Genomic DNA, 15,788 nt, shown 5'->3' on the forward strand with positions numbered 1-15,788 from the left:
AGTAACTGGCACTGGAGTGTAAGTATTTCCAAGGACCCACAGAGACACATTCAGAGAATTCAAGGAAAACAGAGGTGAATGAAGAGACAGGAAATGTCAGCAGAGGAAATGATTAAAAAAAAAAAAAAGACCAAATGGAAATTCTAGAACTGAAAAACACAGTAGGTAAACAAAAACCCCTGACCGGGGCTGGAGGAGGCCTCGTGACGCCAGAAGAGGTCAGTGAATGTAAAGGTGGGGACAGAGGTGTGACAGGAGGGCCAGAGCCTCAGGAGGGTCTAAGGATAAGGCAGGTGTGAGAGGAGTCTCAGGAGGAGGTGAGAGCAAAAACGTCCCCAAGAAAGGATGGCTGAAAACTTCCCAAATGGATGAGAAACACCAGCTAACAAGTCCAAGAAGCTCAGCAGACCCCAAAATAGGATAAACACAAAGAAAACAATTCCTGGGCACACCACAGTCAAAATGCTGAAGACCAAAGATAAAGGGAAAATCCAGAAAGCAACCTATGAAAAAAGGCACCTTACATACAAGTCAGAATTGGTTTCTCGTAAGAAAAACAATGAGACCAGAAAGCAATGGAGTGGCATCTTTAAAGTGCTGAATGGGAGGAATCTTATATCCAGTGGCTAGATCCTTCGTATCCAGGATAAAAACAGCTGCCGGTAAGCAAAAACTGAGAGCGCGGCATCAGCAGCCTCCACTGCCGGCAAGGCTGAAGGACGATCCTCAGAAGAGTATGGGAGAGAGGAGCAGAGCAGGGGTACGAAGCTGAACACTCTAAATTGTACAAGAGCTATCCCATTAAATGAAAATTTGTGATTGGTTTAAAAACAGAGACTTGCCATGGAAATCCCTCCGAGACAATACAGGTTAGAAAAGAGGCCAGCGAACAGGCAGGCACAGGTCTGAGTCAGGAGCTTACCTACGACACATGCCTCGTTCGCTCCACTGCTTTTTACCTATGACTGATTTATCCTTCAATGTGGAACTAAGCTGTAAAGACCTAAAAAGCATCTACTGTTAGAGAAAAAGAGTTTGATGACGAACTTTATATACTATCCCTGCTTGCTACCAGTGAAAAAATAAAATAGATTCATGTTGTCATTCTGAAAGTGGGGCCAAGAAAAGACCTTTAAGACAAAGCTAAGACTCTGTATCAGATGTACTGTAACAATTTTGAGTGCTTGATGCCCATCCTTTGTGTATTTTTATTAATATTAATGAAATATATCATCACTTTAGAACTCAGAGGTTTGTCACTTTTGGTGATGGGAAATGCAACCCTAATGAGTGTGGAATAGTGGGCAGAGCAAAGACCAGTGTCTGAGCACAAACAGATGGGTACAGACAAAGTTAAAGACAACACTAACTGTGATAAATGTAACCTGTGTGAATAAACAATTTATCTGGAAATTTGTATTAAAAAAAAGTCATTGGGGAACATACAATTTCGCAACAATAAAAAAAAAAAAAACTAAAAAAATATGTCCTTGCATCCAAACTCCCTGAGGGACCAAATTACTGGGATAAGGGCTGTGGGGATCACAGTCTCAGGGAACATCTAGCTCAACTGGCATAACATAGTTCATAAAGAAAATGTTCTACATTCTACTTTGGTGAGTAGTGTCTGGGGTCTTAAAAGCTTGTGAGCAGCCATCCAAGATACTCCATTGGTCTCACCCCATCTGGAGCAAGGGAGGATGAAGAAAACCAAAGACACAAGGCAAAGATCAGTCCAAAAGACTAACGGACCACAACTACCACGGCCTCCACCAGACTGAGCCCAGCACAACTAGTTGGTGCCTGGCTACTATCATTGACTGCTCTGATAGGGATGTTTACCTGTGTTTTATTGACTACGCAAAGGCATTCGCCTATGTGGATTATAACAAATCATGGATAACGCTGCGAAGAATGGGAATTCCAGAACACTTAATTGTGCTCGTGAGGAACCTTTACAGAGATCAAGAGACAGTGTTCAGACAGAGCAAGGGGATACTGATTGGTTGAAAGTCAGGAAAGGTGTGCGTCACGGTTGTATCTTTTCACCATACCTATTCGATCTGTATGCTAAGCAAATAATCCAAGAAGCTGGACTATATGAAGAAGAATGGGGCATCGGGATTAGAGAAAGACTCACTAACAACCTGCGTTATGCAGACGACACAACCGTGCTTGCTAGAAGTGAAAAGGACTTGAAGCACTGACTAATGAAGATCAAAGACCACTGCCTTCAGTATGGATTGCACCTCAACATAAAGAAAACAAAAATTCTCACAACTGGACCAGTGAGCAACATCATGATAAACAGAGAAAAGATTCAAGTATGACATGTCAACTATCTCCCCTCCTCAATCTTGTTGTTGTCGTTGTTAGGTGACTCATCAGCACCTAACAATGACAACAACAACAAGACTGAGAAGGAGAGAGTTTTGACATGTCGTGGGGTTGGCAACCAGTGTCACAAAACAATATGAGTATTAACTGTTTAACGAGAAACTAGTTTGCTTTGTAAAGCTTCATCTGAGGTATTAAAAAAAAAAAGTGGTTACATAGATATATAAGTAGGCATAAGTATGTAACCAAAAAAAAAAAAAACCCCATCGCTGTCGAGTCCATTCCGACTCATAGTGGCCCTATAGGTCAGAACACAACTGCCCCGTAGAGTTTCCAAGGAGCGCCTGGTGGATTTGAACTGAACTTTTTTGGTTAGCGGCCGTAGCATTTAACCACTATGCCACCAGGGTTTCCTATAAATATGTAGAAGAAGGCATATATGAGTAACTGCAGGCATATGTATAAACATGTTTATGTGTGCTGCATGTATTTTCAAGCACAAAATAAAGTATACAGGGGGCACAATTATGGATACTTCCTAGATATAACCAACAACTCACGGGATTGGTCTACTGGTTTTGAGGGCTTAGGACCATAGTCTTATGGGGCAACTCAGTCAGCTGGCATAATACAGTCCATAAAGACAATGTTCCATGTCCTAGTTCAGTGAGTAGCATCTACAGTCTTAAAAGCTTGTGAGCGGCCACCTAAGATACAATTACTGATCTGTCTCTATTCATCCAGAGCTAAAGAGAAAGAACAAAACCAAAGACTCAAAAAGAAACTGGTCCACAGAGCCAACAGTCTACACAAACAATGACATTATCTACCTTGAGACCAGAAGAACTAGATGGTGTCCGGCTACCATGACCGGCCATTCCGACCGTGTACCCAATAAACGGTCCCAGGTAGAATGGGAGAAAAATGTAGAACAAAACTCAAATTCCTAAAAAAAAAAAAAAGGCCAGACTTACTGGACCAGTAGAAACTAGATGAACCCTCGAGACTATCACCCTGAGATACTCTTTAAACTTGGAACTCAAACTACTCCCAGAGGTCACCTTTCAGTCAAAGGACAGGCTGGCTTATAAAATAAATACTGTCACCCTTAAGTACCGTGCTCCTCAAAAAAGTCACCTAGATGAAACCAAATGGTCAACATTTACCATAGACCAAAGATGAGAAGGCAAGGGGGGACAGGGAAGCTACATTAACAGAAACAGAACAACCTAAGCAGAAATAACAAGCACGCTGATTTATTGTGAAGAGTATAACCAATGTCAGTGAACAATATGTATAGAGATTGTTAAATGAGAACCTAATTTCCTGTGTAAGTTTTCACCAAAAACACAATAAAATATTAATAAATAAATAAAATAAAATACAGCGTCAGAAAATGAAGGCCATGAAACTTGTTTTCCCATAGGCAAAAAAAAAAAAAAAAGGTATGATTCTGGTGGTGTTAGGTGCCATCGAGTCAGTTCCAACTTATACCAACACTATGTACGACAGAATGAAACACTGCCTGGTCCTGGGTCATCCTCACAATGGTTATTATGCTTGAGCCCACTACTGTAGTCACTGTAACAATCCATCTTGTTGAGGGTCTTCCTGTTTTTCACTGACCCTCTACCTAGCATGATGTCCTTCTCCAGGGACTGATATCTCCTAGTAACATGTCCGAAGTATGTGAGACGTAGTCTCGCCATCCTTGCTTCTAAGGAGCATTCTGCTTGTATAGAAGACTGAAAACAATACCTTTAATTTTTCTTTTCTGTCAAATAGCTTAAATACAAACCAACAAATTTTGATATTTCGTTTATTCTACAAAAACATAAAATGCTTTTCTGTAGACAAGCATTGCAAACTATTGCCAAGAATGAGAAATCTTTTACCAGGAGCTTTAACTTTATGAAAGTGACCACAACACTCCTAGACTAAAAATAAATAAATAAATACAAAATCCAAAAAGCGGGGGGAGGACCATACGACCAGCCCCCTTTGAGTATGAAATAAACCTAACTCCCACGTGACTATAAGGCTGAGTTTCACATTTTATACATGGTTTCTATGAGATGGAACTGCGTTTTCAAATATAATAACCAGCAGTAGCATTTCATGTACGTTGAATTCCATTTTGAAGGAATGCAGAGATATATATGTTAGGCTTTCTTGTGGTACTCCTACAAAAATGGCTGTTTCTGTGAACTCTGTGATATTTTTATCTACCGACAAATCTAACATAACGCACAGAGTGTGTAAAAAAACAGCTTAGCAGAGCCTCACAGGTGCAGAATTAAAACCTTACAGCTTTACGCTCACACCTGGTGTGACCTTGATGTATAATTACTGGAGTGAAACAAGAAACGGTATGGAACAGAAACTAAGGTTACCGTTTACAGTGAAGGATAACAAAAAGAATACATAGCGTGAGTCCATTTATGTTAAGTTCAAAAAACAGGCAAAACTAAGCTAAAATGTAGGGGTTTAGGAAGGCATACTAAGGTTATGAGACTTTAAAAAAAGGGGAGGGGGCAATCCACACAGTGAAGAGAAAGGCAGTAAGAAGGTGGGGAGGGGGCAGGGCTGGAACCAGGGCCTCAGATGGCTTCTGGAGCCTGGGACTGCAGTCTTGACCTGGGTTTTCACTTTATAACAGGTCACTGGGCTGCACGTATCTTAAGCACCTTTTGCCTATATTTTAGCTCACGGTGTAAAAAGAAAAGCTTATGTGTTCTAAGGAGGGAATCGTACACTGTTGGGGGCTTGTCACAGATTGAATTGTGTCCCCCCAAAATATGTGTATCAATTTGGTTGGGCCATGGTTCTCAGTATTGTGACTGCCCCCCATTTTGTCATCTGATGTGATTTTACTGTGTGCTGTAAATCCTGCCTCTATGATGTTAATGAGATGGGATTGGTGGCAGTTAAGGAGATGGTAGGCAATCTACAAGATTAGGTTGTGTCTTAAGCCAATCTTTTTTTAAATTGTGCTTTAAGTGAAAGTTTACAGTTCAAATTAGTTTCTCATACAAAAATTTACACACACATTGTTATGTGACCCTAGTTGCTCTCCCTGTCACAGCACACTCCTCCTTCCCACCCTGGGTTTCCTTTGTCCATTCAACCAGCTCCTGTCCCTTTCTGCTTTCTCATCTCTCCTCCAGACAAGAGCTGCCCATTTAGTCTCATGTATCTACTTGAACTAAGAAGCACACTCTTCACAAGTATCATTCACTGTCTTACAGTCCAGTCTAATCTTTGTCTAAAGAGTTAGCTTCGGGAATGGTTTTAGTTTTGGGCTAATGGAAAGTCTGGGGGCCATGTCTTCTGGGGTCCCTCCAGTCTCAGACCATTGAGTCTGGTCTTTTTACTAGAATGTGAGTTCTGCACCCTACTTTTCTCTCACTCCACCAGGCACTCTCTGTTGTGTTCCCTGTCAGGGAGGTCACTGGTGGTAGCCGGGCACCATCTAGTTCTGGTTTCAGACTAGTGGAGTCTCTGGTTTATGTGGCCCTTTCTGTCTCTTGGGCTCATATTTTCCTTGTGTCTTTGGTGTTCTTCATTCTCCTTTGCTCCAAGTGGGTTGGGACCAATTTATGCATCTTAGATGGCCATTAAGCCAATCTCTTTTGAGATATATAAGACAGAAATGAGCAGAGACACAGGGACCTCATACCACCAAGAAAGAAGCACCGGGAGCATAGTGCATTATTTGGACCCAGGGTCCCTGTGCTGAGAAGCTCCTCAACTAGGGGAAGATTGATGACCAGGACCTTCACGCACAGCAGATGAGAAAGCCCTCCCCTGGAGCTGCCACCCTGAATTTGGACTTCTAGCCTTCCAGAATGCGAGAGAATAAACTTTTGTTTGTTAAAGCCACCTACTTATGGTATTTATGTTATAGCAACACCAAATGACTAAGACAGGGCTCAAGTCACAGGAGGTAAGAAGTGCCTACCATGGTGGGCAGGAGGGCCTGGATGACTGATGAGCTTGGGCAGCTTGCGGAAGTGCAAGCTGAAGAGTGCACGGGGGCAGGGGATAGGCTGAGCACGCAGACACTCACTCCAGGGCTGTGACAACAGCGAAAGAGACAGAGGAACTTGTCCTCATAGCTTTTTTGATGATTCAGAGAGAAGGAATTTTGAGAAGTATTTCATGAACCCAAAGGAACTGATAATTCTAAGGTTCTGTGAGATATTTATGACATAAGTCATTTTATCACACTTGCAAACATCAACTTCTTCAGAAGACAGAATGCCTCATATTAACTCAGCTCTCAAGGTTACTAAGCGAAGAAACAAGAGTCAGCTGCCAACATTTCCCGTATCAGCTCACATTTTTAAGAAACGGGTGAGGGGAGAGGAAGGTCATCTTAAAGCACAGTTTACAAGGTATATGTGGACAGAGAAATGGTTTATTATTAAAAAACAATGTATATCTACATTTATTGACACAGAGTCATGTCCATAACCTCTTGTCAAGTGAAAAACAGCAGGTCACAAATGGTCACATGTAAGACGTCTTCTTTCTACTGTTAGCCATCAGGATACATCTCACAGTCAACTGCGTCCTACAAGCATGCCTGCCAGGCATCAGCAGTGACGCACCTCTCCCCACCTGGGCTGATGTCAAACTGCTTGTCATTCAAGGTCCACAGCTGGACCCCTCAACGTTTCCGTCAAACAAGCCATTTAATGATTCGTCAAGGAGGGGGTCCAAGCCTTGGCAGTTGAGCCCCACTGGTAAGATCAAGAACAGGCCCTGGACTGAGGGAGCAGGAGACCAATGGGATACAGACCCCAAATTCTCATGAAAAGACCATACCTAATGGTATGATTGCGACTAGAGGAATCCCAGAGACAATGCTCCCCAGAACTTCTGATGGCACAGGACAGGAACCATCCCCGAAGACAAATCATCAGGCATGAAAAGGACTGGTCAGTGAGGGGGGAGAGAGATGCTGATGAAGAGTGAGCTAATTAACTCAGGTGGACACTGGAGAGTGTGCTGGCAACTCTTGACTGGAGGGGGGACGGGAAGATAGAGAGAGAGGGAAGATGGCAAAATTGGCACGAAACGAGAGACTGTAAGGGCTGACTCAATAGGGGGAGAGCAAGTGGGAGAAGGGAGTAAGATGTATGTAAACCTACATGTGACAGACTGATTGGAATGGTAAATGTTCACTTGAAGCTTAACAAAAAAAAAAAAGAAGAGGCCCTGGATAAATAATGCATTACTGAAAAAGAACAACAAAGTGGGAGGCCTCGCACTACCTGATTTTAGAACCTAGTACCCTGCCATGGTAATCAAAACAGCCTGGTACTGGTACAACAATGGATACAGAAACCAGCAGAACAGAATTGAGAATCCAGACGTAAATTCATCCATCTGTGAGGAGCTGATATTTGACAAAGGTCCACCAAAGTCCGTTAAACAGGGAAAAGACAGTCTCTTTAACAAATGGTGCTGGCATAACTGGATATCTATCTGCAAAAAAATGAAACAAGACCCATACCTCATATACCATGCACAAAAACTAACAAAAAATGGATCAAAGACCTCAATATAAATGATAAAGATGATGGAAGGAAAAATTGGGACAATGCCAGGAGCCTTAATACATGGCATAAACAGAATACAAACCATAACTATCACCGCACAAACACCAGAAGAAAAACTAGATAACTGGGAGCTCCTAAAAATCAAACACTTATGCTCATAGAAATACTTCACCAAAAGAGTAAAAAGACAACCTGGGAAAAAAATTTTGGCTACAACATGTCCAGTAAGAGTCTAATCTCTAAAATCTACAATATACAGCAACACCTCAACAACAAGACAAAAAATCCAATTAAAAAGTGGGCAGAATATGAACAGACACTTCACCAAAGAAGACATTCAGGCAGCTGACAGATACATGAGGAAATGCTCATGAACATTAGCCATTAGAAAAATGCAAATCAAAACTACAATGAGATACCACCTCACCCCAACAAGGCTGGCATTAATCCAAAAAACACAAAATAATAAATGTTGGAGAGGTTGTAGGGAGGCTGGAACACTTATGCACTGCTGGTGGGAATGTAAAATGGTACAACCACTTCAGAAATCAATCTGGCACTTTCTTAAAATGCTAGAAATAGAAGTGCCACACAATCCAGCAATCCCACTCCTTGGAATATATCCTAGAGAAATAAAAAGCCCTCACACGAATAGATATATACACGTCATGTTCACTGCAGCACTGTTTACAACAGCAAAAAGATGGAAACGACCTAAGTGCCCATCAACAGACGAATGGATAAACAAATTATGGTACCTACACACAACGACAGAGAACAATGATGAATCCATGAAACATCTCAAAACATGGATGAATCTGGACAGCATTATGCTGAGGGAAATTAGTCACAAAAGGACACTATTAAGAGAACTCAAGAAAAGGGTTAAATACAGAAAAAAATACTCTTTGACAGGTTACGAGGTTAGGGAGGGAGGGAGAGGGGAACTCACTAACTAGATAGTACACAAGAACTATCTTAGATGAAGCAAAGGAAGGACCACACACAACACAGGGAAAGTCAGCACAACTAGACTAAACCAAAAGCTAAGAAGTTTCCTGAACACAACCGAACGCTTTGAGGGACAAAGTAGCTGGGCTAGGATCTGGGGACCATGGTTTCAGGAAACATCTAGGTCAACTGGAATAACAAAGTTTATCAAGAAAATGTTCTGCATCCCACTTTGGTGAGCGGCATCCGGGGTCTTAAAAGCTTGCGAGTGGCCATCTAAAATGTATCAATTGGTCCCAACCCACTTGGAGCAAAGGAGAATAAAGAACACCAAAGACACAAGGAAAAATTAGCCCAAGAGACAAAAGGGCCACATGAACCAGAGACTCCATCAGCCTGTGACCAGAACTAGATGGTGCCTGGCTACCACCTATGACCGCCCTGACAGGGAACACAACAGAGAGTCCCTGACGGAGCAGGAGAAAAGTGGGGTGCAGAACTCAAATTCTAGTAAAAACACCAGATTTAATGGTCTGAGGAACCCCAGAAGACACGGCCCCCGGATACTCTGTCAACCCAGAGCTAAAACCATTCTCAAAGCCAACTCTTCAAAGATTAGACTGGATCATAAAACACAAAATAACACTTGTGAAGAGTGTGCTTCTTAGTTCAAGTAGATACATGAGACTAAATGGGCAGTTCCTGTCTGGATGAGAGGTGAGAAGGCATAAAGTGACAGGACCTGGTTGAATGGACACGGGAAGCCCGGGGTGGAAAGGTGGAACGTGCTGTCACATTACAGGGATTGCAACTAGGGTCACATAACAATATGTGTATAAATTTTTGTACGAGAAATTAACTTGAGCTGTAAACTTTCACCTAAAGCACAATTAAAAAAAAAAAAAAAAACATCCTGAGACCAGAAGAACTAGATGGTGCCTGCCTACAACTGATGACTACCCTGACAGGGAACACAACAGAGAACCCCTGAGGGAGCAGGAGAGCAGTGGGATGCAGACCCCAAATTCTCATAAGACCAGACTTAATGGTCTGAGACTAGAAGGATCCTGGTAGTCATGGCCCCCAGACCTTCTGTTGGCCCACGACAGGAACCATTCCCGAAGCCAACTCTTCAGACATGGATTGGCCTGGACAATGGGTTGGAGAGGGATGCTGGTGAGCAGTGAGCTTCTTGGATCAGGTGGACACTTGAGACTATGTTGGCATCTCCTGCCTGGAGGGGAGATGAGAGGGTGGAGGGGGTTAGAAGCTGGCAGAATGGACACGAGAAGAGAGGGTGGGGGGAGAGTGGGCTGTCTCATTAGCGGGGGAGTAACTGGGAGTGTGTAGCAAGGTGTATACGGGTTTTTGTGTGAGAGACTGACTTGATTTGTAAACTTTCACTTAAAGCACAATAAAAATTATTTTAAAAAAGCCCCAAAAAAGCATCTCCTAAGCAACAACTATTGTGCTAATGATGCCTTCCGGGTTGAAGCAGTCAACACCAAGTGATGCCTCACCGACTCCGACCACTTCCAGTAACAACTGTCCTGTCCACACCTTCTCAGGTCAGGAACAATCAGCTCAAATTTGGGGAATGCTTCTGAAGCCAATCAAAGTCCTAACCACAGCACTGTAGTTTTAAGGTTTTCTGAAACCTTCTGAACTTAACCTGCTGACAACTTTGTGTATGATACCAAGCACAGAAGTGTCAAGTTGCAAACAAAACCATCTCTAAAAAGTTGTCATAGATTTACGTTTAAGAAATTTCTCTACCACAGAGCCTAAGAAAGTAAAGACCTGCGTGCAGTTCTTATATTCCTGCTGTTTAATTATACCCCCGCAATTTTCTCAGCAACGGCTACCAAATGCTTCATCTTGGTCCCAGATGATCTCTCAAGAATTCTGTCCCCAGTAGCAAATTGACGGTGGTTAGCTGCTACTGAAAGACTAAAGAGTGGGCTAGTACAAATGTCTCAGAGACTCAGAGGTTCTCTTCCACTCCGTCTACTGCACCTAATTTTTTTTCCTTTCTTTCTTATAACGGCCCCTTAAGCACTGCTATTGGAAACATGATAGCGACTACCTTTCAGAAACTGAATGTCCTAAACAGGGGCTGTGGATTCATGAGCAGAGCACACGCCCAATGTGACCCTCAGCAAATCTCTTTCCTCCTCCAGCCTTCAGCCTCCACGTTTGCGAAAACTTAAAGATCAGACCTTATAACACCTGAGATGCCCTCTCTCTCTCTAACATCTAGGACCCCACAATTCTTTCTGCTCATTTAACAAGAAAAACGCTAATTTTTATCATTACAAAGATAACACCTGCTCACAAGAAATTCAGACACAGAAATGCACAAAGCAGGGGTTGCAAACGTTTTCCTGAAGAGCCAGATCGTAAATATTTTCATCTCTGCGGGCCATACGGCCTCTCTAGCAACTACTCAACTCTGCCATAGTAGCTCAAAAGTAACCAAAGACTATACGTAACCAAGTGAGTGTGGCTGGGTTACAATACAACTTCATTTACAAAATTAGGGGCTGGCCCCTAGGCTGTGGTTTGTCAACCCCCAGTATGACGTATAAAGCAAAACCAGGCCTCTCCTACTGGGGTCACCCCAAGTTCAGCACGTGTTCTCTCATACCTTTCTGCACTCCCACAAACAGACGTGTGCATGTGACTTTGTTTTTTTAGAAAACTGAGTGGGAACATTCTACACATGGCTTTTCTCTGCACCCTGCTTTTCCCACTCAATAATCCACTCAGAATACACAGATCCACATCTTTCTTTTTAAAGAGTGTGGCCTGCCCTAGCATGAACTGTAACCACCCCTTCAAAGGACCACTAAGGTTTTCCACTCTTAAAAATATTGGTCCAAATCACCTCACCTCTATTAGAACGGCAAGGATGAAAAACAGGTGTTGGCGAGGTCGTAGAGAAACCGTAACCCTCATCCATTGCTGGTGGGAATGCAAAATGGTACAGTTGCTGTGGAAAAGTTTGATGGTTCCTCAAAAAGTTGAACAGAGAAGTACTACATGACCCAGCAATCCCAACCTTGGATATATACCCAGAAGAAGTGAAGGCAGGAACGCAAATGAAAACCCGTACACCAGTGTTCGCCGCAGCACTTTTCACTGCAGTCAAACTCTGGAGACGATCCAAGTGTCCATCAACAGATGACAGATAAAATATGTGTATACACATAATGGACTACTACTCAGCTACAAAGAGGAATGAAGTCCTGACGCATGTCACAACACAGACGAACCCTGAAAACATCATGCTGAACAAAATACATCAGTCACAGAAGGACAAATGCTGTACAACTTCACTTATACCAAACAAGTAAACATATAGAAATCGAAGATCGTTAGTGGTTACGGGGAGAGGGGGAAGGGGAGGCACTTAGGTTATGTTCATGGTGGTGGAATGATCTGGAAGCAGACAGCAGGAATGGCTGTACAACTTGAGGAATGAATCAATGTTACTGAATTGTACACGTAGAAATTGTTGAGATGGTCTCAGGGTACATCTAGCTCAACTGGCAAAACATAGTTTATAAAGAAAATATTCTACACTCTACTTTGGTGAATAGCATCTGGGGTCTTAAAAGCTTGTAAGTGGCCATCTAAGATACTCCACTGGTCTCACCTCGTATGGAGAAAAATGTAGAACAAAATTCTAACTCAAAAAAAAAAAAAAGACCAGACTTACTGTTCTGACAAAGACTGGAAAAACCCCAAGAGTATGGCCCCCAGACACTCTTATAGCTCAGTAATGAAGTCACTTCACTCCTGAGGTTTGCCCTTCAGCCAAAGATTAGATGGGCCCTAAAACAAAATGAGACTAAATGGGCACAACAGACCAAGGGCAAGGCCAAGAAGACAGGAGGGGACAGGAAAGCTGGTATTGAGGAACTCAAGGTCAAGAAGCGGAGAGTGTTGCTACATCCTGGGGTTGGCAACCAATGTCACAAAACAATATGTGTATTAACTGTTTAATGAGAAACTAGTTTGTTCTCTGAACCTTCATCTAAAGTACAATAAAAAAAAAAAGAAAAAAAAAAAGAAATTAGTGAGATGGCATGTTCTGTTATGCATATTTTCACACACAAAAAAAAAGCATCTATTGCTCCAGTGAAATACTTTTACACTTGCCTCGGGACACTTGGTCCCACGATTTCACGTGGTGATCTGCTGAGACACACATCTTATCCTGCAGCAATCCAACCCAGTCATCACAGAGAAAGGCAACGCAGGAGACTGAACTGGGGGGAGATCAGGACCCGAGGAAGGAGAAAAGGCACAGAGTAGGGATGATGGGGGTATGGGGGGGGAGCCCAACAGGTGCAAGCCAAAGCCAAGGGTACCTTTTTCAAAAACGCTGCAGCTGTTTCTCTCTTTGTTGCTGTGATTCGCTTCACCCCCTCTGGGGACTGGACACGGATTATCTGTTGTAAATGAAACAAGGTGGTGACTGCAGGGAATAGTAAGGTCCTGACTGGGTGTTAGGACCAATGTGCTACAGCCTTTCGGCACCTGGGTCACTGAAACTGAAAGTCAAAGCACCTTTCCCCTTTCAACACCCAACCCAATCTTTCTAGATAAAGCAGAGGGGTGTGGTTCATCAGCATCTGAGAGGTCAGACGACAGCCTGAGTACTGCCCTGATTCTCAAGTCTTAGCCTGTTTTAGTCAGAAAAATACAACGTCAGTCTTTAACCACTAAAAAAAGCATCTTTCTCTCCAGACTTTGAGAATTACAAAGACAAACACCATCAAATCATTAATGACTGGCTTCTTTAAAAACAATTTCACTTTGTTCCAAAATGTATATACAGATACTAACCAAAAAAAACCCAAACCCACTGCCGTCGAGTCGATTCCAACTCATACTGACCCTATAGGTCAGAGTAGAACGGCCCCATATGGTTTCCAAGGAGAGCCTGGCGGATTTGAACTGCTGACCTTTTGGTTAGCAGCCGTAGCACTTAATCACTACGCCACCAGGGTTTCCACACATATACTAGACTGACTTAAAAAAAAATCAAAGAAAATCTGTTATGTGTGATTTATCTTTAATAAAAAGATTAAAAGAAAATTAAGGCTTTTAATATCATTGTAAAACTTAGTGGGTTTTAAAAAGTATTTTCATGGCCAGCCAGAAATGGGGGAGGCCTGGAAGAGCAGTGGACAACGAGCGTCACGTTCCAGGTGCACAAGCTTCGCACTCTATGTCTTGCCGTTTACTTTGACCAAAGCCTCTGCTCTGAAGTCGAGGAGCGTGAAAGGGCATGCCCGCTGCACACAGCATGGCAAAGGCTGCTCCAACCACCAGAGGGACGGGAGGACAGCAGACAAGAACATGCCAAAAAGGGCTCATGTCAGCACTCTCGGCAGCCCCTGCACTGGGCATTGTATTTAAAACAATTGCAGATGAAAAATGTCACAAGCCATGTAAGGAAAAAAGTCTCACTGATAAATTGGAAAATGCCACAAAAGCTTATGATCTTCTGAACTTGTCCATTTTGGGATCAAACTAACTAATAATATAAATTTTCTTAATAGTTGGATCCTGTGTCTTTCTGGTTTTCTGAAAACTTTCACTTGACTAAAAACACTTGGGCCCCATGTTGTTCTCAACTTTTACAGTTTGTTTTCAATGATGCCTATGAATATTCCAAGGATGAAAAGCACAGAATATTTTTAATTTAATTTTCTCACTCATCTGTGTGGAGAACAAATACAAATTAATTTTTTTAGCTTTTGATTCCATGGCACTCCACCCTGGACTCGGTACCTGGGAAAAGCATTTTTCAGAATGCACAGCACAGGCATTAGGGAAACACTTCCCCTCGTTTCTGAAATGCTTAAGGCACGTTAAGAAAAGAGCTCTGTCTCTCTTCTTAGTGGGGGATTCTGTGACCTGCTTCTTTGATCATGGAGGAACGAGGGCAGGTCCTCCATGCAGAGGAACTAAAGGTCTGGCTTGAATGTTTCTGGAGAGTTCTACAAACTGATCACCTGCAACAGTCCAGCTTTCCAAGACCAGTCCACCATTTAACAAGAAACAAAGATGTGTGCTGAGGGAAGCTGGCTTGGCCTCTGGCATAGGCTACAAAATTAAATACCCTAGAAGAAACAGACCTAGGAGCACAGATTAAACAGATGAGCACAGCCTCTCGGTAACTCAGTTAACCTATTAATAAGATAATAAGCCCAGAATCCTTCTTGGGGGTGTCGAAGTATTGATAAGTTAAAAATCAATCATACCCACATAAGTTTTTAGAAGAAAACCTTTTGAAATGAATTTTACAAGAAGGGTCTGTTTTAATTCCTCACAAATTGAGTAAATTTGACAAGATACTCAATGCTATCAGTGAGAAAACCTGGCCTCCTATATAATCGAACTCATTTGTGCCCGGTTACTTTAACTCAGTTTAAAGTATCACAGTTAAAAACAAATTTTGAAAGCAGGTTCTGACGCTAAACTCACTGCTGTCGAGTCGATTCTGACTCATCGTGACCCTATAGTCTCTTCCTAGTCTAAGTAAGTCTGATTTTTAAAGAAGTCAGCTTTCCTAAAGTTCCTCTGGGCCATTTATTCCTCCTGCTCATCTCCAGGTTGGGAAACACGGAGGACACACCAAGGCCCCTGCAGTGCTGAGTAAGGAGAAGAAGGGACTGGAGAAACGCTTACACCCGAGCACTGGAGTTTCTGGCAGACCCAAGACTCCCAGAAACAAGTACCGACAGCAGGCCAGACACCTGGCAAAGTGGGGTCGCAGTGCTCAGGTCTGGACGCCACCTGTCACCCGTCCTGCTGTGCTCCCTGAAATCCCACAGCGTCCTTCATGCTAACACACTTCTTCAGGCCTGACGCTCTGTTTCATTTTCCTGCCTCATTTACTTCTGAAGGGAAACTTTT

The 15,788-nt window shown here is 42.7% G+C and overlaps 1 protein-coding gene across 1 annotated transcript in view; it reads right to left on the reverse strand.

Moving 5' to 3' along the window:
• Positions 1-15,788, reverse strand: part of NPLOC4 (NPL4 homolog, ubiquitin recognition factor) — a 65,460-nt gene that overhangs the window by 48,878 nt on the left and 794 nt on the right. Inside the window, exon 2 of the mRNA XM_049859311.1 lies at positions 13,232-13,312. Within this exon, the coding sequence (XP_049715268.1) occupies positions 13,232-13,312 (81 nt within the window). The remainder of the gene's footprint in view (positions 1-13,231; positions 13,313-15,788) is intronic.

The sequence above is a fragment of the Elephas maximus genome, chromosome 19 (genome assembly GCF_024166365.1).
Source record: "Elephas maximus indicus isolate mEleMax1 chromosome 19, mEleMax1 primary haplotype, whole genome shotgun sequence".
In the NCBI taxonomy this organism is placed as follows: domain Eukaryota; kingdom Metazoa; phylum Chordata; class Mammalia; order Proboscidea; family Elephantidae; genus Elephas; species Elephas maximus.